At 38.6% G+C, this 25,880-nt stretch overlaps 1 protein-coding gene, 1 long non-coding RNA gene and 1 pseudogene across 3 annotated transcripts; 2 read left to right on the top strand and 1 right to left on the bottom strand.

The window, feature by feature from the left end:
- Nucleotides 1–229: 229 nt before the first annotated feature.
- Nucleotides 230–1,173, bottom strand: LOC121803973 (annotated as a pseudogene).
- A 9,073-nt stretch (nt 1,174–10,246) lies between these two features.
- Nucleotides 10,247–13,233, top strand: LOC121802312 (pyruvate dehydrogenase E1 component subunit alpha-3, chloroplastic-like). The gene is made up of 3 exons (XM_042201946.1): nt 10,247–10,652; nt 11,444–12,221; nt 12,686–13,233. Exons 1-3 carry the CDS (start codon nt 10,410–10,412, stop codon nt 12,961–12,963), a joined length of 1,299 nt encoding a protein of 432 aa, XP_042057880.1. The 5' UTR covers nt 10,247–10,409; the 3' UTR covers nt 12,964–13,233.
- Nucleotides 13,234–14,313: 1,080 nt separating this feature from the next.
- On the top strand, nt 14,314–18,039 carry LOC121802263. Of its 2 annotated transcripts, XR_006050757.1 has the most exons (6): nt 14,316–15,108; nt 15,839–15,952; nt 16,307–16,831; nt 16,932–17,157; nt 17,272–17,713; nt 17,814–18,039. It is a non-coding gene; the product is annotated as an uncharacterized LOC121802263 (long non-coding RNA). The 2 variants fall into 2 exon arrangements; XR_006050756.1 differs by having other exon boundaries at nt 14,314–15,108; nt 16,932–17,713.
- Nucleotides 18,040–25,880: the final 7,841 nt, after the last annotated feature.

Raw genomic sequence — 25,880 nt, 5'->3', positions numbered from 1 at the left:
CATTTTTCGCTTCTTTTCCGAGTTGATCAAGTTGTTCTTGCAATCTATTGCTTCAACACTTTTTAGCTCCTGCACACTTAAATTCACTACTTTTTCGTACATTATCAACCCGGTTAGTGTAATAAACCCCTATAAAACCATGCTTGTAACTAGCCCTATCGGCCTCCACTCATTTTCTACTTTTCTTTAATGTTCAATTCGATAATCAGATGTATAATGTGAAAATAGATCATAACTTGAGCTCATCACAAGCAACGATGACGACGGGCTTTGAAAACCTTCTGTTGACCGATCCAACTTTCCCGATCTCCTTAACAAGTACATAGCCCTGGACGACCTGCCCAAACACGACGTGATGACCGTTTAGCCACTTAGTCTAGGCGGCGTAGATGAAGAATTGAGATCCAAGGGGGTTCGGGCTGGCGTTGGCCATGGAGAGTATGTCGGAGTTGGTGTGTTTCTTCAAGAAGTTTTCATCTTTAAAATTCTCGTTGTACATCGACTTATGTCGAAGCTGCTGATACCATTCTTAGTGGTATAGTCGCTGCCCTGGCACATGAAGTTGGGGATCACGCGGTGGATCGACGATCCATTGTGGTGGAGGGGCTTTCCGGAGCTCTCGGAATTGTCGCCAGTACACGGAGCGCGGAAGTTCTCAGCACGATGTCGGCGAACAGCTCCATCACGATCCGATCAGCCCGCTCGCCACCGATATCTATATCGAAGTAAACCTTAGGATTTCCTGTTAGTTTCTTTTTTTTGTTTTGTTGTGAAATTTTGTGAGCAGGTTCACCGTGATATAGGTTTTTCAGAGAGTATGTGATAGGCTTATGACCATCAGATCATGCCACCTCCTGTCAAGATCGTACGAGGTATAGGATCACGTGAGCATAGATGAAAGAAAATATCTTCCGCCACTCATTATCTCATTTTTCTTTAATGTCCAATTCCAAATCAGATCTACTATGTGACAACAGATCATAACTTGAGTTCATCACAAGCAACGATGACGAACAACCTTCTGTTGACAGATCCAACTTTCTCGATCTCCTTAACAACCTCATAACCGTGGACGACCTGCCCAAACACGACGTGCTTCCCGTCAAGCCACTTAGTCTTGGCGATGCAGATGAAGAATTGAGATCCATTGGGGTTCGGGCCGGCGTTGGCCATGGAGAGTATGCTGTGGCCGGTGTTTCTTCAAGATGTTTTCATCTTTAAAATTCCCATTGTAGATCGATTTTTTGTGGATTCCATTCTTAGTGGTGTAGTCGCTGCCCTGGCACATGGAGTTGGGGATCACGCGGTGGGTCGACGATCCTTTGTATTGGAGGGGCTTTCCAGAGCTATCGCACTTCTCGCATGTACATAGAGCGTGGACGTTCTCAGTTGTTCTCGGCACGATTCCGGCGAACAGCTCATTACTATCCGGTCGGCCCGCTCGCTGCCAGTTTCCATATCGAATTAAACCTTAGGATTTCTCATTAGTTTAGTTGAGACTTAGGGTTTTCAGAGAGTATGTGATAGGCTTATGATTGTCGGATCATGCCACCTATCAAGATCATATGCGGTGTAGGATCACCTGAGCATACACAAAACAAAATTATACGTCACTGTAATCATTTACTTGAGGGTGTTTCTATAAGCAGATTTATGTGCCAGCTTTAGATTTTTATTATGAAACTCTAATTCTAATTGTTGTTTACTACTGTATTCATTCAAAAATTGTGGACAAAACTTCTCCACCGATAATGTTGTATGGGCGGTATATTATGGTTCTTTTATTGGTAATTGTAGAGCGAAATAAACTTTTGCAATTTGATTTTCATGTACACAGACTAATTATTAGAAATTTCAGATTAAATTTGTTGATTTTCTGAATTTGGAATGGAGTACAAGTTTTTCTAAATAAAAGATTTTTGTCTTTTTTTCCCTTTTTCTCTGCATTTTCTTATTAGTTCTCTTCTTTTTTTTGGGTGAATCAAAGAATGGAATATAAATAACAAAGAAGTACAAGTATACTCAGGCATACCCGAGGGGATACACACCAACAAGCCTAAGCTAGTTGGCCGAGGGGGGAAGATACTCTTGGGGCGTGGGCTCCCAAGGTTAAGAAAAGACATGGTACTAAGTCCAAAATGAACAAGGATTATCAATAATGTTACAACGTTACCCCATAGTGCCTTATTCCTCGGTCGGCCTCCGGTGATTCACCCTTTGTCCCTGAGCCGCCGCACACTACAAAAACGGAAGTGGGCCTCATTAAAACCTCTCGGGGCCAAAAACCCCAAAGGAGATAAAAAGTCCCCGAGAGGAAAAAGAGTACCCCGGTAGGTGCAGCGGCTCGAGCAATCGTTAAGTGTTTCGAACATGTCGGTAAAGCCCATCGTCTCCCGGCTCTAGACTCCAAGGTGCTCCTCGACCGTCTCGTGCGGGAACATGGAGTAGAGTGTAGCATAAGTGATCCACTTTTTCTGGAAGATCAGGTGCTTCGGCTCAAAGGTAGCTCCATCAAAGATTACGACGTTCCTAGCTCTCCACATCAAGCTGATCGTGGCTATAAGGGCCAGGCTCCTTGCCTTACGGATCACCGTTACACCACTGCGCTCCTTTAGGAACCACTTGATCGCGCTCGGTATGGATGTAATCGGCCTTCTCATGCCAACCCATGTCTTGATCATACGCCAAACTTCTCTAGTCTTGGTACACTTGAAGAAGAGGTGGTCCACTGATTCCGTTCCTGTGGTGCATAGTGGACATCGTTGGTCAATCTCAGTGTCTCTGCAGCCGAGCCTGTCCCTCGTCGGTAGTCGGTTCCAAAGCGCCTGCCAGGTCGTGAATGAATACTTTGGAGGGATAAAATCCTTCCAAATGAACCTGTGCCAAAGTCTCCGTTCCCCTTTAGGCCTGAACCAATCATAGGCCTCGACGGTTCCTTTTGATGTATACCACTTCTCCCACTGCATCTCGACTTCTCTTTGTTGTCGATCACCTAGCATCTCGTCCCGAATCTCAATCAATCTCTTGAACAGTGGAGAGTCTCGGGACTTCACACTCCACTCCCATATCGACTTGCCCTTTATGAACTCGGTATGAATCCACTTAATCCAAAGGGAGTCTTTCTTAACGTGAATGTTCCAAAGGTAACGACCTAGGAGTGCTTTGTTCCAGGCCCCAAGGTCCCGGAGGCCGAGCCCTCCTTCTTCCTTGGGCACGCAAAGGTCCTTCCACGCCACCGCTCCGTACTTTGTTCCCCAGAGAAATTCCCGGCAGATTGCAATCACCCGGTCTCTCACATTTGCTGGCAACGGGAAGACTTGTAGCCAGTAGCACTCGACACCCTGCAAAACAGACCGTACGAGTTCAGTTTTACCGGCATACGAAAGGTTCTTACCCGTCCACTTCTTAGTGAGTGAGGCGATCTTCTCGATGAGGGGGGAGTAATGCATGATGTTTAGCTTCTTTAAATGTAGGGGCACCCCTAGGTATCTCACTGGGAGTGACCCAAGTGGGAAACCAAAGATGCCCTTAATCTCGTCCAAGTCCCTCCTAGCTAACTTTCCTCCCTCAAAGATGTTGGATTTGCCCTTATTGATCTATAGTCCCGAGCAGTTTGAGAATTCCTCCATTGTGTTTGCTAGGATCTCCATAGACATGTAATCGCCCCTGCCAAACAACATAAGATCATCAACAAATGCAAGGTGCGAAATAAACTTTTGCAATTTGATTTTCATGTACACAGACTAATTATTAGAAATTTCAGATTAAATTTGTTGATTTTCTGAATTTGGAATGGAGTACAAGTTTTTCTAAATAAAAGATTTTTGTCTTTTTTTCCCTTTTTCTCTTCATTTTCTTATTAGTTCTCTTCTTTTTGTTTTTATGGGTTGTGACTAAGCTATACTTCCTCCAGTCTCTATTAAATGTTCCATATTAGACCGATGCAGGTTTACAGAAATTATTTGACTTTGTAAAGAAATGTGAGTGTAGAAAGTTAGTGGAATGTGGACTCCACTTTTATATATTATTCTCTCTGTCCCAACTAAGTTGAGTCATTTTATTTTTTGACAAAATACAAAACATCCTATCATCTTACTTTATTCTGTCATCTACTTTACTCTCTTTATATCTCCTGCTTTTCAACACAATTTCTTAATCTATGTTCCCAAATAACAAAAAAGGCCTTTCACTTCTCCAAATTTATGATATGTAATCAATTACTCCCTCCGTTTCATGTTAATAGAGGCATTTCTTTTTCGGCACGGAATATAAGAATAGTGTGTTAAGTGGATGGTGAATAAAATAAGAGGAAGGAACACTTTTTGCCAAAAATAGAAATGACTCAATTATCTTGGAACTTCCCAAATTAGCAAATTACTCTATTAACATGGAATGTAGGCAGTATTTCAATTTATTCTTATATATATTTAAAAACATTACAGTGGAATTTTTGTCATTTACCCTAAAACTCCCCTTTTATATATGTATAGATAGATATATATTCATATGATTAAATAACGATCTTTCTTATAGTATACTGAATTTGTAAAACATTTTCGAACCATTCTCTAAAGAGTAAAGTACTATTTTGATCCTAAAATATGGCCAAAATACGATGTTGGTCCAGAACATCCACTTTTTTGAAAATCAGTTCCTAAACAAATGAAAATGTCGTTGATTTGATCTTTTTTTACGGTTCCATCAGTTTTTTACGGTCAATCGTGTAGTAGCAAAATTTAACCAAATTAACCTTAATCTGAGATTATTAGTCACTTAATTATTGTGACATCCCTAACCCAAATCATACATTAAGTATATACTTAATTTTTATTGTCTTTGAATTGTATTATTATTATTATTATTGTTATTATTATTATTATTGCAAGTGAGTATTATACTTTTTATAAAGTTAAAATGTATATAATATATACATGTAGGATTAGTATTTGTAAAGTATACAAAATATTCGGAATAAAGTTAAATAGTAGAAAAATATAGTACATGTTAATATCATGTACGTGTGGAATAAGAATAGCCAAATTGTAGTAGGCTATATTTATACATGCGAATGCGTGTCAATTTTTAAATCACTATCTTTGGCAGCACTTATTTGTATATTCCAGTTACTTGATATCTTTATTTGATTAATATTCTAATATTATTGCATGACTCAGATTTCCTCCTAATTAAGATGATGTACACGTAAATGAATAGAAAGATATTAGAATTTCCTCCTAATTAAGATGATGTCCACGTAAATGAATAGAAAGATATTAGAATGGTAACTAGATCGTTCCATCAACTTATTTCATCTATATTTTATTATAAAATTAAAATATATATAAGTGAGACTCATATTTCACTAACCTATTCAATCCACTTTCTTTTACATTTCTTAAAACTCGTGTCATAACAAAATAGGACTCCTATTGCGGGACGAAGGGAGTATCACTTATAATTAGGTATTTATAAGTCACACTTTTGATTTTACAAATGTTACGTGATTAATTGTTATGTGTTATATTGAAGTGGATATTTGGATTATATGGTGAAATGTGATGTGAATATATGATTGGTGGAAGGGATATATTTATATATTCTATTGGAATTGTTTGACAGCATATAGTAAGGATATGTAAATGATATAACTGATATGTTTTACATATGGTATTGAAAGTTCTTGAATTATATGATTAAAGGGGATCTGTGACGATCTTGCCTTGGATATGGAATTATAGAGGGACCTCCGGGTCAAATACAAAGGACCTACGGGTCGAACTACAAAGGGACCTACGAGTCAAATACAGAGGGACCTATGAGTCAAATTACAAAAGGACCTTCGGTAATCCTGAGCAGATATCAAGCTTGATCCGTCATAAAATAATAAAAAGGAACAGAGAGGCATATGCATATGGATATGAAATTAATTATGTTATATGTTGTGTCTTAATTCTGATTATATGTGTTGATTAAAAGAATATGCTTGATGTTTGTATATTGTGAAATTAAAGGCCGAAATTATATACACTGAGTGATGGCTCATATACACCACTAATATTTCCGGATAACATATCAGTGATGTTTTGTTGACGTGATTTATGCAAACCCCACATATTATCGTGATCGGCGGCTGGCACAGTTTGGCAACATTCTTCTCATCATAGTTTTGCATATAGATAAATCTATAACATATAGAATGGTGAGAGAGTCCCATTATAGTTCAAATTGTTTTGAAAGGTGTACCAATAATGTTGGTTGATTTTTGAACTTATATGATATGGGCATTTTACGTATTTGATACGGGGGTTAATTAATTTAAAAATTTAGATTTATTTTATCAAAAGAAAAGAAGGGTTGTGACGTGACAATTATTTTCTAATTATATTGCTAAATAACTCAATTTTTAATATTTGATTTTAATACAAAATCTTCCAACAAACATAAAAATCAATCTCTCTCTTTTAATATTAAAACTGACTCTTCATTTCAGAAAAAACCATACGTCGATCCCTCTCTTCTCTCTCGTCACTCTCCTAAGAAACCCTAATTCCAACGGCGTTGGTTGCCATGAGTTGGCAGTCATCGAACCCATACATTCGTTCCACCGACGATCTCGTCGATGTGGGAACCGCATATGTGAGGAAGAGGAAGTCCACCCACCCCAGCCGCCATCCGCCTAAAAATGAAGCCAAAGAAGGTCCGTCAGCGAACCTTAGTTCTGACAGGCTCGATTCTTCGAAGCACAACTAAGATGGCCTATGACAACATGTTTTTTGGTTGTAAGTCGACACTGGGTGTGGTTAAATGTTCATGACCAATTTGAAATGATAATGAATATGAAGGACTGAAGGGGTTGGCAGCGGAAGGCGTGCAGGGAATGGATCACATAATATTTATTTAGCAGATTATTTAGACAAATTCTATTCGCGTAATTCTCACATGTATCATGCTCATAACTTGAATTCAAACATGCTTTAACGCAATTATCACCTAAAACATGCTTACTACGGAGTTAGCCAATTTATCTCGTTGATTCTCCAAAGAATCGAAGATAGCTAGCGCCTTCTCCACTTGAAGATCTTGAGTACTAAACCACGGATCTTCTGACTGGTTCTCGGACTGAGTGTGGACTGATCTCACCAAAATACTAGGACTTAAATAAAGAAGACGAAATTCACCCACGGAGGAGAACTGAAAATCGTCCCTCTTTCAAACAGGGAGGGGGACGAATATTCTACGATGAAAATAAGTTTATTTTCCATCTCCTTTATTCTCCTATTTACATTAAGTCACATATTGGGCTCAATCAGGGATCTATGGAAGAATTTGGATATGGTCTCCCCCAATTAGCTTCTTACTAATTAAATTGAACCCACAATTTAATATAAGCTTATATTGGAATATTACTAGCAGCCACTATAGAAGTAATATTGCACTGCCCATCCAAATCCGAAATTACAAGTATTCTGGGTTTCTATTTGTTTGTCATTTATTTTCCGTGCTTAAAATAGAAACGTCCATTAATTAATTAATGTCTGTTATGGACTTAATTAATTAATATATTATTATCTCCAAGAGTGGACTTAGCAAAAAACGCTTATTTATTATTTATAGAGTAATCAAACTCCAACTAGCTAGGTTACGAATAATAAAACCTTGTTTCGAGTTCCTCTTGTGAACGTTATCAAACGAGACTCACCTCGCGCACGATTCAATATAATAGCAATCCTAGAACCGCTAGATATTAATCACCACTACCCACTATATCAGGATTCTTGGGTTGTGAAAAATTCGCACCATTTGATAAGTCAAAGTAGGGATGTCAATCGGGCCGGCCCATCGGGTTTCGGGCCGGCCCTACTCGGGTTGCGGGTCAATCGGGTGCGGGCTAATCGGGTTGTGAATTCTTTCGGGTTGTAAAAGTTCAACCCTAACCCTAAAAGCTCGGGTTTCGGGTTAGCCCAGCGGGTTAATCGGGTTGCTAGCGATAAGATTAACATGCAATCAATCCAATAAATAACGATGAAATTTAGTTATATTCATAAAATGTAAAATATTTAATTATGATACATTTGAGATATATGGTCAAACTCAATCATAAACATGATCAAATACTAATATTTGAGATATTTCGAGAAATTTTAATACATGTTGTAGAAATTTAAATATTTTTTAAGTGAATTTGAAGTTTTTAATTTATTTATCAATTATTATATTAATAAAAATTCAATATATAATTTGTATATTTAATATAAAATTGAAAGTTATTTTTTTAGTTATCTATATTATAAAATTAATCAATAAAATGTCGAATTATTAGTAAAAAATAGAATAATAGAAATTTTATCGGGTTTTCGGGCCAACCCATCGGGTTTTCGGGTCTAGCCCTAACGGGTCGCGGGTTAATCGGGTGCGGGCTAATCGGGTTTTAATTTTATCGGGCTAGAAATTTCCAGCCCTAACCCTATAAATTTGGCGGGCTATTCGGGTCAGCCCACGGGTTACGGGCTACATTGACATCCCTAAGTCAAAGTAGTGCATAATCAATATCGTATGCTCAATGCTAACATACATTGATTAAGAAATTAATTATCAAGACTTCGTCTTTCAGTAGATAGCATAAAGACTCGTCTTGCTGTTAGATCCAATTCAGTGCTATACCACACCAATGTCATCTTATTTTAGTAAGGCTTAGAAATATGCGGACTGACATTGCAACCTTTCACGATAGGTAGTCTAGGCTAGGGCTGGCAATTTTCGACACGACACGATAATCTGACACGAATCCGCACGAAATTATTGGGTTGGGGTCAAGTCTTATTGGATCCGTGTCCTTATCGGGTTGACCCATTAAGAACCCGATAATTTCGGGTTGGGTTCGGGTCGGATGCGGGTCGGATACGGGTAACCCATTAAGAAATAATATTATTATTTTTATTATTATTTAAAAAAATTTATATTACTTTAATTTTTTTATTTCTTATAAATTCAGTTTAAATAGTATAAAATTAAAAAAATATATATTACTTTAATTTTAATTGTGTAAATTAGGTTTAAAATTAAGTTTAATCGTGTAATATTAGGTTTTAATCGTGTAATATCAGGTTCGGGTTGTTATCGTGTTGTGTCAACCCATATTATATCGTGTCGATAACGGGTTCGTGTCGGGTGCGGGTCGTGTTCAGATTTGAAGGTAGCAGGTCGGGTTCGTGTTCGGATTTACAGTCTCCTTAACAGGTCGGGTTCAGGTTAGGCCTTATTGGGTTGGGTCATTATCAGGTTGACCCGATAACGACCCAATCCGCACGATTTGCCAGCCCTAGTCTAGGCCTATCTAGGTTGTGAAATTCTTATTTTTCTTTGTTCAGAACTGACCGTGTTACCTTAAAGTGGACGACGCCCACAACCGGTCTACTAAATTAAAGACTTAGACTTTGTTACGTTGCTCATACATTTAAATATGCAATAAACATTCATTAAATGTAAAACATAACAACATTATGTCAAAATAATCTGTTGCATCCATTGGAAAATAGAATATAGAGTTTTACAGTATTCAATCACTCGAAAGACGATTCCTAGTATACAAACTCTAACAAGGACTACTTTGTCATGTAATTTGTTGTTCATTTATTGACTAAATTTGATGTTAGTTTATTTACGCCTCATTTAGTGTTCTTGTTCGTGGGGAAGAAAGAGAGGAAGAAATAAAGATGAAGTTTTAATAATAAGAAAGAGAGAGAAATCGATTTTTATAGTACTCATTTTTGGTATTTTATTTAACATTTTAATGTATTTCTAGGAATATAATAAAAAATAAAAATTAGCTACAGTTTTGTTTTCGGCTAATTGGGTCAAATTTTCGCTAATTGACGGTTGACCATCAGAAATTGACGGAACCGTAAAACAAGAACCAAATCGACCGCATTTTCGTATATTTAGAAGCTGATTTTCAAAAAACTAATATTTTGGACTAATATAGTATTTTGGCCATATATTTAGGATCAAAATAGTACTCCATATGTTCCATAGTAGATATCACACTTAGGGATTGACACGGAATTTTAGTAGGTGTTTTGTGTGTTAAGTAAAAAGAGAAAATAATATATTTATATTAATGTTAGAATAAATTTTTTCTAAAAATATAAATATAATACCTTTTATGAGACAAACTAAAAAGGAAAGTGTGAAATTTTTCATTTAACCATAAAATAATTTTTTCATCCCATGAGGTGACGATAGTCCCCAACGTAACCATTCTCGATCTCTCCGCCATCCATCCTATATTAATATCTACCGATCGATTCATTCATTCATTCATTCTTTCTCCTTAATCTCTCTACAGATTTCAGCGGTAATCACAGATCTTTTGGGGTCTTTCACCGTTGCATTGCGCTCTCGCGGCAAAAATGGCAAAAATCATTCACAACCCTCTCGTGCTCAGCTCCTCCAGATCTGCTGAAAAGTCTGAATCTTGCTGCAAATTATCCGGACCCACCTCGTTTATGAGCTCCAAATTTCTCGGAAACAAGTTACTCTCTACTAACTCCGCGACTTCGCCTGCTACCCGCCGATCCGCCGCCGTCGTCGCAGTTTCCTCCGATGTTGTTAAGGAGAAAAAGCTCAAGTCCAGCTCCTCCCTCGCTAATCTCGTAAATTTTCGATTTTCCCTTTACATTGCTGTGTGAATTTTGCAATAGATACTGTAATTCATCAATGTAGTGTAATAAAATATGAAAATTAGTCGTGAATCTAATATCTGCGCAGGGCTCGTGTTCTTTATTGATTAGAGTATTTATGTTTGTTTTTCTGTTGTTGGATTAGTTAACCTAATGTGATTGCCATTGATTGTGCTAGTGCTCTTATAAATAGAGTCTCTGACTGAAAGAACATCCGTTTAATTTTTATTTTATGTTATTTTATTTTAGGGTATTGGTGCCTAATGTCACGAAACTTTTCAAAAGTTTGTTTTTTTCACACGAACTTTAAACTGACTTATAAAATCACCAACTTATATAGTTGTTGCATTTTTATTACCGTCAACAAAATCCGACTACATTAAAATGAGATAGATAATCATATGTGCATTCTAGGGACTTTGTAATCACATAACTATCATTTTTCAGTGATAACCATATCCGACGTGTTGTGATGGTAAGTGAAATGTAGTTGGATTTTTTTCGCCGGTGATAAAAATGCATCAACTATATCAGTTCGTGATATTATATGCCTAGTTTAAAGTTCGTGTGAAAAAACCAAATTTTAGAAAGTATTACGCAACAATACCCCTTTATTTTATTATGGTTGGTGTTATTTGTTTACATGAGATTGATTATGAATAAATCAGTCCCGTGTATCTTGTGTAAAGAAACATTGGAGGTATTTCGAGGAAATTTGTTTTTCTTTGTATGCACAGAGATAATGTAAGTATGTGTTGATGCAGCTGATCACAAAAGAAGAGGGATTGGTATTGTATGAGGACATGATTCTGGGAAGAGCCTTTGAGGATATGTGTGCCCAGATGTACTACAGAGGCAAAATGTTTGGTTTTGTCCATTTGTACAACGGTCAGGAGGCCGTGTCGACTGGCTTTATCAAGCTCTTGAAGCAGGAGGATTGTGTGGTCAGTACTTACCGTGATCACGTACATGCATTGAGCAAAGGTGTGCCTGCCCGCCAGGTTATGAGCGAGCTCTTTGGCAAGACCACCGGTTGCTGCAGGGGCCAGGGTGGCTCAATGCACATGTTCTCCAAGGAGCACAACGTTCTCGGTGGATTTGCTTTCATTGGTGAAGGAATTCCTGTTGCAACGGGGGCTGCCTTTACTAGCAAGTACAAGAGAGAAGTCCTGAAGGAGGATTGTGATGAGGTGACTTTGGCATTTTTTGGAGACGGAACCTGCAATAACGGCCAGTTCTTTGAATGCTTGAACATGGCTGCGTTGTGGAAGCTTCCCATTGTGTTTGTTGTTGAGAACAACTTGTGGGCTATTGGGATGTCCCATTTGAGGTCCACCTCAGATCCTCAGATATGGAAGAAAGGTCCGGCATTTGGAATGCCTGGTGTTCATGTTGATGGTATGGATGTTTTGAAGGTAAGGGAGGTTGCACAGGAGGCTATTGGTAGGGCTAGAAGAGGTGAGGGTCCGACTTTAGTTGAGTGCGAGACCTATAGGTTCAGAGGACACTCGTTGGCTGATCCTGATGAGCTACGTGACCCTGGTGAGCATTTTGGAATATTCTCAACTCTCATCCTAATTGTATTGTTCTACATTATTCATCTCAATATTGGTGTGCTTTAGAAAATCAATTGAGTAATCCTTGACATTCGAGTGCATCTAACTGGAAGAATTTCATTTGTTCCAAACATGGTGTATGAGAATTAGTTAGAAACATGTAATCTTCAAGTAAATGAACAATCTGATCAGATGAAAAGCAATGTGTTTAACTAAATATGGTAGAATAAAGCCTTCACTTGATATTGAAGTGGTTATACTTGCTTATTCTTTTGATCCGTTGTTCATCCCTGATAACTGATGCTTATACGTGACGGTCGCTGACCATCAGTAGATTCTGTAAACACTGCTGCATCCTAGTCGAATATCGTCACAGTCACGAGATAAAGTTTAGATCCTCTTGCATCGTCAAACATCCAACCTATGACTAATATTTGTGTATCTTGACAGCTGAGAAGGCTCATTATGCCACAAGAGACCCCATCACCTCATTGAAAAAGTATCTGTTCGAAAACAACTTGGCCAATGAAGCAGAGCTGAAGGCCATAGACAAGAAGATTGATGAAATCATCGAAGACTCTGTTGAGTTTGCTGACGAGAGCCCAGTTCCAGCACGCAATCAACTGCTGGAAAACGTGTTTGCTGATCCGAGGGGATTTGGGATTGGACCCGATGGCAAGTACCGATGTGAGGATCCTAAATTTACACAAGGAACTGCTCAGGTGTAGCCTCAAAGTGTATGTGGAAATCAGCAGCCATAACTGATAGGGGGAACAAGCTTAGTCTTATATGTGCTAGTGTTTTGGGGGATCTTGTTGCCAAGGCAGTTTCAGTATTACAATTCTGTTTCTTTTTCTTTTTGTGGATCTAAAATATGGTTGTTTGTGGGAACCTATTTGAGTTAGCGGTTGAGTTATTCTTTGGTGTATAAACAAGGAACTTGACGTATATTCTTTACTTTCACTGGTTTGAATGCAAAATTACTAATAGTGGAGTTATCTGGTGAGTAGGTATGCGTGGTGTATAAAACAACTAAACTTAATAATTTTAAAGAGTAACTATCAATACATGGTAGGTAACTAATATCACATTTAAACAAATAAGAAAATATTTAAATTATTGTACACTTTTCGTTCCAAGGAAGATGAGCAGTTTTTTAAGATATCTGGTGAGTAGCTATATTCATTGGGATGAAGGAGTGTAACTTACGGTACATATATGAAAATACAAAACCTCATGTTATATTATAAATAAGATAAGTTATTTAATTTTGTATAAATAAGTTGACAAAATTGACGTTTGGAATCTTAAAATAAAACATATAATTCAATTTTAGTCTATAAAAATACTCTCATAAATGGAAGACATGGATTTTAATAATAAATAAATAAAAACTTCTTTTATGCGGTTCCTGGAATCCTGCCTCATCTACATGCCTCAACCTTATGTGTCAGGTTTTCATATCTAGTTTCTCAGTTAAAATAACTAAAAAATATATTTTTTATAATAAAGAGAAGAGTAATAAAATTGATTTTGCTAATAATATTATAATATATTTATTTATTTAAAGAATTATTTTCTATTCTAGATTTTTAATGATAAAGAGTACATCATTAAATTTAATTTTAAATGATGTTATATGACATATTTACATTTATGGAATTAAAGAAATAATTTCTATTCTTTTGAACCTATAATCCATCGGATACAAGTCCATCAACCAAACCAACTGAGCTATCAATTCATATTGTAAATGTCTCGTGTATAAAATACATATTGGTAGAGTTCAAATGGGTGAGGAGCCCAAGGGCCTCCCTTGGCCCACCCTAGCGTCGTCCTGCTCTCCGGCTTCATTTGGGTTTAGGGTTTTGGCTTCATTACAGTGTGACCATCATTCATAACTTGCATTTTGCCACTTGAAAAGGAGAAATTGAACCCCTTCTTCTCAAACAACCTAAGAGATACTCTCTCCGTCCGTCATTATGAGTCCCGGTTTACTTTTACTATAAATGATAGATAGACTCAACTTTTCACTAACTCATTCCACTCACATTCTATTATAAAACTAATATATAAAAATGGGTTCCACATTCCACTATCTTTTCTCTCCACTTTCATTTACATTTCTTAAAATCAGTACCGAACTCAAATGAGACTCCTAATAATGGACGGAAGGAATACTTAGATTTCTCTTGACTATGATTATATCTTACAACAAAGAGCACCTTGATGGATCCATCAGACATCTTCATCCTTATGTTCCCAATCCCTTTACTTGGCCGATTTGATTATTTCCCAACAATACAAAAACATCAGATTGTTCACGATTCGCAAACCATTGCTTGTTGGATGTCATATGGAAGCTACATCCTGAATCCATTATCCAATGATCCATAATCCCTCTATGCAACATTCAGTCAACGACTCAACAACCTCAATTTCTTGAGTGATATTTGCGAAGTCAGGAGCCTTCTCACTTTTATCCTGTTTCATCTTCCACACATAATAGTCCTTCAAGTGCCCCGGCTTCTTATACCAGTGACAACTCCTAGTTTATTTTGACTAGTTTTCTTTTAGTTGGGACCAATTTTGAGAAGCCCAAAAAAAATCAATTATTTATTTCAAATTTGTAGTCAACTACTTGGTCAAATATATTTCTCCAAACTCCATCACCAAACGATTTCTCCATATCTCCACTCCCTAAAATCTCTCCTACAAACCAAATCTCCACAAAATTTATTTTATATCTCAACCACTCCAAATCAGTTTCATATCTACAAATTATATGTATAGATATATATATAATCATCCCCACACGTCTCCCACTTTTCATTCCTTCCTGCAATTTCAAGATCTTTCTCCCTTCCAAAAAGGTATATCCTCTGTTATTTATGAAATCTTCCATGGCATATACATTCACGGTAGTCCACCAATTAAATTTCTGCAATTTGTTGAATGACACTTTTCTCCCAAAGTTTCGATCTTTAAGGTGTTAGAAACTGCCTTTTGTTTGCTCTTCAATCCAATTCTTGGAAACCCACTAATAATTGGAATCGGACAATGTGAATTTAATAAAAAGTTAAGAATGGGAAAAAGGGGAGAGAGAGCTTACCTGTTGAGACAGAGAGAGAGAGCTGTGACTGGGGTATGATTTTTGTGTTTCTGTGAAGTGAGATTTAGAGAGAAAGCTTGAGTTTTAGAGAGACAGAGAGTGTGACGATTTGATAAGTAGTTTACTGTTTTGAATTGAGGAGTTCAGTGATGCTTGGGAGTATTCATGTTCAATTCCCTTTTTAAATTGTTAGTCTTTTTTTTTATTCTGTGATGGATAGGGAGTAGACGTATAGTGTTTTGTGGTGTGCAAAATTAGGGCTTGTTCTGTTTGTCATATAGAGGCATTTAAATTATGTACCTATGCATATCATGTGTTATGTTTGGCATATACCATTAATGCACGGCCCTACAAATGGGCTTTGGCCCGTTGCTTTTTGGCCATTTTATGGCGTTAGTGTATCGGGGTGAAGCCCTACGATACGTATTAGGCTTTTGAGGGTAAACCAATAATATAATTTGAATTGGCTAAAATACCCCTTAAATGCTCAGATCACGCGTAGAAAATTGGGAGAATTGTAACATAACATTCCCAAACCACCACAAGCCCTTTGAACAAATCTGTGCAGAAGAAACCGACACTCCCACCACAACGAGAGATTTCAGGTGAGTCTGTTCTTTTTTTGTGTTTGCATTGAAATTTTTTTGCTATTTTTGAAATGTTCACAGTGTGTAATTTTGAATTTGTAATTTTCCCATCTAATTGATTATTTTGAATTTGTAATTTTGAATCCAATCGATTCCCAAATATAGTGTGAGAAATATACTATAATCTGTTCAACTTGTTGTGTGAATTAAATTAATATTGATGTTGCATCGTGCAATTTGTGATGTAGAGAATTCACATATTTGTAATTTTTAATTGAATAATGAAAGATTAGTTGAATAGAAACTAAGCTTCCTTTATTTGAATAATGAAAGATTAGTTGGAATTGAAACTTAGTTGTATTTTTTTCACAGATGAGGAAACATAAGATGCAAAATGCTTATGTCAGGCAAATGGTTGAGGACATAATGTGGACTCACACGGTGGCGCGAATTTGTATCCTGTACATGATTATTAGCAAAGTTTCGAAGAAAATGAGGCGAGCTGAATTTGCGTTGGCTTACGACATTCTGAATCGAGTACCCAACCAGATTCAACGTTTAAACAGACTGGTTGGGGTAACTGACACAGATTGTCTAGTTAATTGTAGGATGGACCGGAATACGTTTGGAAGGTTGTGCTCATTGTTTACAAAGTTGGGAATGTTACGCGTCCGGAGGTTCGTAGGGATAGAAGAGCAATTTGCCATTTTTCTAGGTGTCATAGCACATCACAAGAAAAACCGTATGGTTCGATTTGATCATTGGCGATCAGGGAAAACAGTTTCATTCTACGTTCATGAGGTCCTTGCAGCAGTATTAAAGCTGCATTCCTTGTTCTTGGTCAAACCCGAGCCTATTCGCGAAGATTGTGTAGATTGGCGATGGAAATGTTTTCAGGTATGCTTTTTATTTCAGTAGCCAAGACTATTCTTTTTGGAATAAACTATATATTCAGCATTTCACTACGTGAGTGTGTGGCTTCTTCTTGTGCATACAGGGGTGTCTTGGTGCTCTTTATGGCACCTACATTGACGTTTTAGTACTAAACGTGGACAAACCACGGTTTAGGAATAGGAAGGGTCAGTTAACAACCAACACTTAAGCCGCTTGCGACAGGCACATGCGTTTCACATACATATTACCCGGCTGGGAGGGATCAGCTGGCGATGCTCGAGTGCTTCGCGATGCCGTCACTCGTCCTCATGGGCTGCGAGTCCCAATAGGTACATTCACTAGTTTTGAATAAGTTACAATATTCAGCAACATATATCAGTTAGAATGGAAAATTTATATTTGGTTAGTTTTACTAAACAAATGTTGAGTTTTGTCTGGTTTAGGTAATTATTATTTGTGTGATAATGGATATGCGAATAGTGAAGGTTTTCTAACCCCTTACAAGGGGGTGAGGTATCACCTCCAAGAGTGGGGTCCTGATGCGCAAATTCCACAAAATGCTGTAGAGCTCTTCAACATGCGTCATACCAAAGATAGGAATGTAATTGAGAGAGCATTCGCGGCCGGTGGGGTATTTTGCGCAGTGTCTGCTTCTATCCCCTCAAAGTTCAAATAAATTTAATTATAGCATGCTTCCTTCTCCATAACTACGTTCGGTCTGAGATGCCAATTGACCCACTCGATGACCTTTTGGACTGCATGCCCGAGAGTCAAGGGGCTGAACCCGAGGGAGATCAACGGGACATTGAATACGTTGACTATGTTGAGGCAACGTCATCTTGGAATCAGCGTCGCGATGATCTGGCAAACTCGATGTGGGCTGAAGTGAGTAACTACATGCAAATCTGTTCTTTTTTTACATGTTGTTTCGATTAAATGGTTTCATATACCAGCGTAGATTCATTGGTTGTTTCCATTGTCACAGCGCATATCCACAATGCAGTGATTGCTTCTGCGAGGTGCAAGATGGACAGATGCTAGCAATAGATTTCGTGTTTGGCAATATCATGTGGGAATATCAAGCTTTATCAAATGTTTTCTCTAGTAATCGTAAGACTTGTGCACCATGATTCTCTCTATGTCTTGGTCATCTAAATATGTCATTAATCTTAACTGACATTTGTGTTTTATAACAATTTCATTTTGGAACCCTTGAGGGAGTATTCATGTTTTTGTTAGTATAGTCGTTGTTTTTGGGTCATAGATAGAATATTTGACTCCAACATATATAAATTTGTATGAAACAAAAAAAAATCTGCACGCTGAAACTACATACTGAAATACATTCTGATTTGGGTACAATTTGTCCAAACTTTATACAACTCAATGAAGCTATCCAAATCATCATAATGAAATACGGGCAAAGGTTGGTTTTAAAGCTTGGACAATTATTTAAAAGTTACATAGGTTCCAAAACTAAAAAGTGACCCGAAATTTCGTGACTTCATCCGGTAACATCATTTCGTAAGCTTTCAAACAAATTGCCATATGAAATGATGTTGAACCCTACAAAAATAAACTTTCTCTTTTATTAAATTCTGGGATAGCTATATGTACCTTGCGAACTCGGCACATCAGCGGAAGTGAACCTTGAACGCATGTAGTCAGACATGTTTTCCTAGACAAAGTGAAAATAGCTTCTATGGAATGCGAGGTGAGAGTGGAGCGCTGAAATGGAAGAGATGCGGAAACTTGGAAATATATGTATTCCAATTTAGGGTTGGGTACAGGGTTGTAATTTATGTACATGCCTGAGGGTAATAAGGGCAAAACATATATTGTGGTATTTGATTTACAGCAAACCAAACAAATGATATATATCACTTGTGCTTCATATAGTGCAACCAAACAGCTGTATCGAATAGCCCAACATCCAATTTGTGACTTTTTTTATCTGGCCTCTCCTTATCTAGATCTGAAACTATTGGACAAACATAACAAGTCCTTAAGGTAAATGGTAGGTGGATTCATGACAGTCGGAGGGTGCAAGCGTCGGTGGAAATTAATTTTTATTAAATTAGTAAATGATTTACGGTTGAATGTAGGGACAGCCCAATTACCCCAAAACCCTAAAATAAAAATAATAGTAGCACTATTCTTATATGTTTTGTTGAATTTAATCAAAAGAATGTGCAATTGGAATGAACTTCGACACTTAAATTTTAATCATTAAATGGAAATTTATTCAAAACTGAATAAATATTATGTATATATAAAATACTTTTGTTAGTTTTGCTTTTGTGTTTTCAAGATCAGAGAGGAGTTGGGAATATACTAGTACATATATATACATGGTTGGGTAGGGAGTATTATGTTTTTCCTGTTTCTTTTATTTAGTTGCATATGATTGTTTGGGCCAAATAATTGATTCCTATGAGATTTCTGTTTTTGGCTACGTGATTTAAATTGATGAGTGTCCCTTGTATGTAAGAGTAAAGCCGACGGACGGAAGTATAATTTTGTTGATGATGTTTCGTTTAATTGAGGAATCTATTTTTTTTTGACGAAAGAATGAAGGATAATTTGAGCACACGCACGTAGGATGCATGCATTACTTTTAAATTAAATTACTTTGCAAAGTCTAATTTTGCATATCTTGATATTTAAAAGGGGTGATTTTGCATGCTATTTGAGAACGAAAAGGATTAGCAAGTGAAGGAGTTAAGCGAACGAGGTGGACTTTCTTTTTAAATAAGGGTTATGCCCTAAGTATATTTATTATGTGAAAATGATGTGAATATTTGTCATGCCGTGTTTTGTTTTATTCTATGGAACCTATCTGATGTGGCTTTTGCCATCAATGCATAATCGAATTCGGGTCTGACTAGGGAGTGAGTCCCTACTCAGGCTAGTGTACACCCACCTATGGAGATCGCGCGCCATCTTTCGAGTTGGCCGGTCTAGTGACTTGGGATGTGGCCACATTCCTTGTCATCAATGGATCAAATATGATAGACATCTATGGGAAAATTACTGCAGTCGATTTTTACAATGGAAATGATTTAGTGTCTTGGGCGATTTCTAAAGTTAAAACCCCAAGGTCACTCAATGGTGGCATGATAAATACTTTTTATAAAATGTTTTCGGCATGAGTCCACTGAGTGCATCAAGTACTCAGCCCTGCATTTCTTTTTTAAAAATGTGCAGGTTGAGCGTGCCGGGTGCGGTGGGTGTTGAGCAAGACCGTTGAAGAAATTTAAGTGTGTAGAATGTGTCATGTCTTCACACGTGGCATATTTCTTTTCTCAAATGCTTTCGCTAAGTAGTTGTCCTTCTTTTGAGTTCTTGTATTCTGAGATAATATTCATTTTTGAGTTGTTGATTGTTGAGAAACTCTGATTTTATTCGAGCTATTCCCATTTGTTTCGAGCTTTGGTCGATTTGTGTTGTTTTCCCCTTTCTTCCCCACTTCTTTAATCCTCCCCTAGTCGCGATCAACCGTGTTTTCTATCCTTAGAATCTATCCTTAGAAAATGCGAGCGTGACAAGTGACAACTCTTGGTTTATTTTGACTAATTTTCTTTTGCAGCGTGAACCTACTCTACCACCAGTATTTTTCTTGAATTGTTTCTTGGCCCTTGACTTGACATTCAAACTCTCTCCAGCATGGTCAGGTGTTTTAGTATTCATTCTTTGCCTTTAAAGTTAACTGGACCTCCTTAAAGGATATAGTGTTCCCCTGCCAAATAGCATGACATCCTTGAGATGGTCATATGATTTAGGCAATGCATCTAACAGCATAATCACCTTATCTTCATCCTCTATTTTAACACAATTGTTTTCTAAATCATAAACTGATTTGTTGAACTCTTCCAGCTGCTTCGCAATGCCCTTACCCTCAAAAAAGTTATTAGAATACAACTTTTGTCTCATGTAGATTGCTCGAGTTTCGACAAAACCCCCGAGGCAGTGGTCTCTTTCAATATTTTGCGCAAGACTCTATCACCCAAGTATAACATGATGGGCTTTGGCATTGAGCTCAACCATCTTGGCTTCGTTCTTCTCCTCCTTCAACTCATCAGCGGATTTGATGGCGTCGACAAGTCCCTCCTGAATCAGGACTGCCCTCATCTTAATTCTCCACAAACCGAAGTCATTTTTTCCATTGAACTCCTCCATCTCAAATCTGTAATTCGCCATTGCACCGATCGTATCAAGCAAAACTTCAATTCCCACATACGGCGCCAATTTGTAATTCAAATGATTAAAAACAATGGCAAAAACTTGTAATGCAACGAATAAATATGGAAAAGACAAAACGAGATTTACGTAGTTCGGCGTAAGGCCTACATCCATGAGAAGATAATCCAAAACTTGATTCAAAGAATCCAAGACACACAAATCATTCAACAAGAACAACACTTAGGCTCACTAACTCATACTCATAACATTCGCAACTTCAATACGCCTCACAAAGATAGTATCTTCTCTCCCTTGATTGATTCCTCATCTGTTTGTTGATATTGTTATAAACCTCGGCTTCATGAGGCTGAAACTAGAAAAACAAATCAGCTGAGCCATTTGAACTCCAACGGTTATATTAACCAACTTTATTAAATATAAAATTGTAGATAAGTTTCTCTATTTTTATCTATGTCAGGTTTGATATACTGAAAAGCATGTTTCGAGTACGAACAGAATCTTGCTTGTATACGAAAAACTCTACAAACCACTTTTAACCCGATTCAGTATTATTCGAGCAGTTTGCACGAATAGAATCAATATATTATTACATTGTGTTTGCTGGTGCATTTATAAAATGTTGTGTAAACACTATAAGAAGCAAACAAAGTCTAAGCCTTTGTTTTAGTAGACCGGTTGTGGGCGTTGTCCACTTTAAGGTAACACGGTCAGTTCTGAACAAAGAAAAAGAATAATTTCACAACCAAGATAGGCTTAGACTACATATCGTGAAAGGTTGCAATGTCAGCCCGCATATTTCTAAGCCTTACCGAAATAAGATGATATTGATGTGGTATAGCACTGATCGACACTGAACGGATCTAACAACAAGACATGTCTTTATGCTATCTACTGAAAGACGAGGTCTTGATAAATATTTATTTCTTAATCAATATATATTAGCATTGAGCATATGGTATTGATTATGCACTACTTTGACTTATCAAATGGTGTGGGTTTTTCGCAACCCAATAATCCTGATATATTGGGTAGTGGTGATTAATATCTAGCAGTGCTAGGATTGCTATTATGTTGAATCGTGCGCGAGGTGAGTCTCATTTGATAATGTCCTCAAGAGGAGCTAGAACAAGGTTTTATTATTCGGAAACTAGCCAGTTGGAATTTAATTATTCCATGAATAATAAATAAGCGTTTCATGCTAAGTACACTTTAAAATTAATAAGATGTTAATTAATTAAGTCCATAGCATACATTAATTAATTAATGGATATTTATATCTTAAGCGCGTGAAATGAACGACAAAACAGAAACCCGGATTGCTTGTAATTTCAGATTTGGATGGGCATGGCAATATTATTTCTGTAGTGGCTACTAATAATATTCCAATATAAGCTTGTATTAAATTGTGGGTTCAATTTAATTAGTAAAAAGCTAATTGGGTGAGGCCATATCCAAAACCTTCCATAGATCCCTGACTGGGACCAATACGTAACTATTATAAATAGAAGAATAAAGGAGACAGAAAATACAATTATTTTTCATTAAAAATTTCCGTCCCCTCTCTAATTAGATTAGGATTATTTTTTTTCAGGTTTCCTCCGTAAAATTTTTCTGTCTTCTTTATTCGAGTCCTAGTATTTTGATAAGATCAGCCCACATTGATTTCGAAATACAGTTCGGGAACCAGTTAGAAGATTCGTGGTCTAGTATTGAAGATCATCACGTGGAGAAGGCGCAAGTAATCGGCGATTCTTTGGAGAATCAAATCGGTAACTTTAAACCGAAGAAATCATGTTTTAGGATTTACATTCTTTAAGCATGAATTATTTGCGTTGTAGCGTGCAATTCCGTGTTAACATTTTTTTTAACACCTTCATGGTGGAGGGTTCGTGGGTCCCTCGTCCCTATATTTCAAAATGCATGATGTACAGAATGAGGCCACACCCGAAAGTGATGTGCCTACACAAATTACAAGAGTAGTATGCGGTCCGATCCCACATGGTCCGGACCTCATCCTACTCCCACCAAAATTACATTCAAAACGAAAAAACATGTCGTTCTTCTTTCCCTTCTTTTCTTTCCTCATTTACATTCAGGCAAGACATAAAGTCACTCAGGGATGTAGACACCAAATCACTGACGCTATTCTTCAACATCGTTAGCAATTCCGATATTGGGGATGCCCATGCGTTCCATCCGGATCATGGCTCGGAGGAGCCTCGGGGCTGATTGGTCACAAAATTTGACAGCACTATCCATTTCAAGACCTTGCTTGGCTAGAAAGGCAGCCGCCTTGTTACCTTCCTGATGATCATAAGTAAAGCGGGTTTGGCATTGCCTTTGCGCAAGGAAGATGCGCGCCATCGTATGTCTCGAGCTAGCCGACCCCAGATCCTTTGAGTTGATGAGGGAGATGGCTTGAGCAGCGTCTGACTCCACCCAGGTGGGGAGGCCGAATTCGATAGCCCTCTACAGGCCCTTGAGGATGTTCATGAGGTCTGTTTCCAGACCGGGAGAGGCGTTTACAGGGTCGACAAAGGCTGACTTTAGCCTGCCGAGGTGATCTCGGAAAATTTGGCTGCCGGCTATCGCTCCCGTGATGGGATTGGCCACACAGTTCGTGTTTAACTTGATCCAAGGGGCATCCGAGGGTCTCCATTTAATTGGTATCGCCACAGGAAGAGGGCACCTTCTATCTTCCCTTGTCGGAGGGACAATTGCCATCGTGACGCCTCTCCATTGGGTTGGACCGATCTTACCATTGCTCATAAGGTTCCGGAGATGCATCTGAATCTGCCAAATAACGTTAGAAGGCTTGAACCTAATGTCACAGTGGCGGTGCGCTCAGCCGAAAGGAACCACAGAATAAGACACGGGATGACTCTGCTCATATGTGTTTTGGATGTTTGTCCACATCTTCTGCTCCATATTTCAAGTCTATCCGGGATTGTGTCATTGCAGTGGAGGGTGTCCGAGCGCCCGGGGAACCAGGAGTCAAATTCATTCCAGATTGTAACTGCACCTTCCCCATGAACGAAGAGGTGCAGCAAGGACTCGATCCCGGGGTGGTTAACACAGCAGTTACATTTCGAGGTGAGTTCGATATTTCTCCATTGTAGCTTTATGTCCACCGGGATGCGGTTGGAGAGAAGCCTCCACAAAAAGATGGATATCGAGGTGGACAAGCCCGCATTCCAAATTTCTTCAAGCGCTGGGACAATAGGCCGGTGTGATCTGATAGTGTCCTAGGCGGAGGAGAGGGAGAAGTTTCCTCTGTTCGAGAGGGTCCACCTCGGGGCGTCCCGAGAGCCTTCCAAAATCGGGTTATTCAAAATATCATCAACAATCGACGACGGCATGCCAACCTGATAATGCAGTTGCTGCAGTTTTGCCAGGTCCCAGCCGTCGTTACGCCAAAAATCACAAACACGCTCAGTTGGTGAACCCTTGTGGTCGAGACAGAGCATTCTTAGCGATGAGTCACCGAGCCAAACGTCATCCCAGAAAAAGATATGTCCATCCCCAATCACCCACCTGATGTGTGGGTGAGTTTGCGGTCGTGCCTTGGTAAGCCTTCTCCACGTAGGGCTGCATCTGCCTGAGGTATGGCTTGAGATTGGAGAGGATTTCCAGCAGTATTTAGAATTGAGGTAGGCCGCCCAAAGGGAGTTGTTTTCCCTAAATCTCCACCAAAGCTTGATGTTGAAGGCACGAAGCACCTCTTTGAAACGCCTAATCCCGAGGCACCCTTCTACCGTGGGGAGGCACACCTGATCCCAGCTAATCCAGTGCGTTTTCTTTTTCTCATTTGTAGACCCCCAAAAGAATCTGGCCAGCATTTGATCAAGGAGCTTGAGGGCAGCGTTGGCCGGTTCGATTCCTTGGAAGACGTGAATTGGAATAGCCTCAAGAGTACTTTTAATGAGGGTAAGTCTACCCCCGAAAGAGAGGTGCCGGTGAGCCCATCCACTGATTTTCCTAGCTATCTTTTTTCGAATGAAAAGAAACATATCGGTCCGTTTGGCCCCTTGGTAAATTGGTACCCCAAGGTATAAAAATGGGAACATACCTTTAGAGAAGCCTCTCTCCTGCTGGATCATTGCTCTTGGCAATACTGATTTGCTGCCCAGAGATGGCTTCATAATTCGCGAGGCAGAGTCGGAGTTCCCTAAGTGAGCTAGCGTCCGCCTGGGTGAAAATAATGATATCATCCGCGTAGGCGAGACGACTGAACACCATTTCTTTCCTCCCCATAATGAGTTTATCCATCGCTCTAGAAAGATACTCCGCCACAATCATGAACAAAGCCGGCGAGATGGGATCGCCATGTCTGAGCCCACGAGTGGATTTAAAGAAACCGGCGGGGGCACCATTAATTTGAACAGAGAACCAGCAATACCCAATGCATCTTTCGACTAGGCTGAGCCTAGCCTCCGGGAAGCCCATGCGACGAAGGACGCTGATAAAAAACGGCCATTGAACCCTTTCATAGGCTTTGGCCATGTCGATTTTAATGGCAACGTTCGACGCTGGGGAGCATCTAGCAAGTTCATGGAACATTTCTTGTGCAAGGAGTACATTGTCATGGAGTAGACGTCCTTTAACGAAGCCGCTTTGATTCGGCGAAATGATCATCGGTAGCAGGGGAGTGAGTCTGGCCGTGATAATCTTGGTGATAATTTTATTTGTAATGTTACAAAGGCTTATTGGTCTGTATTCCGACCAAGTAACTGGATTCTGCTTTTTCGGGAGGAGCGCGATAGAGGTGGCTGTGAAGTTTCTAGGGAGGAAAGCGCCTTGGAAGACTTGGCTGATGGCGTCGATTAGCTCCCTCCCAAGGATTTGCCAG

Source organism: Salvia splendens, chromosome 5 (genome assembly GCF_004379255.2).
Source record: "Salvia splendens isolate huo1 chromosome 5, SspV2, whole genome shotgun sequence".
In the NCBI taxonomy this organism is placed as follows: Eukaryota; Viridiplantae; Streptophyta; class Magnoliopsida; order Lamiales; family Lamiaceae; genus Salvia; species Salvia splendens.
This window is presented reverse-complemented; position numbering and strand designations above follow the sequence as displayed.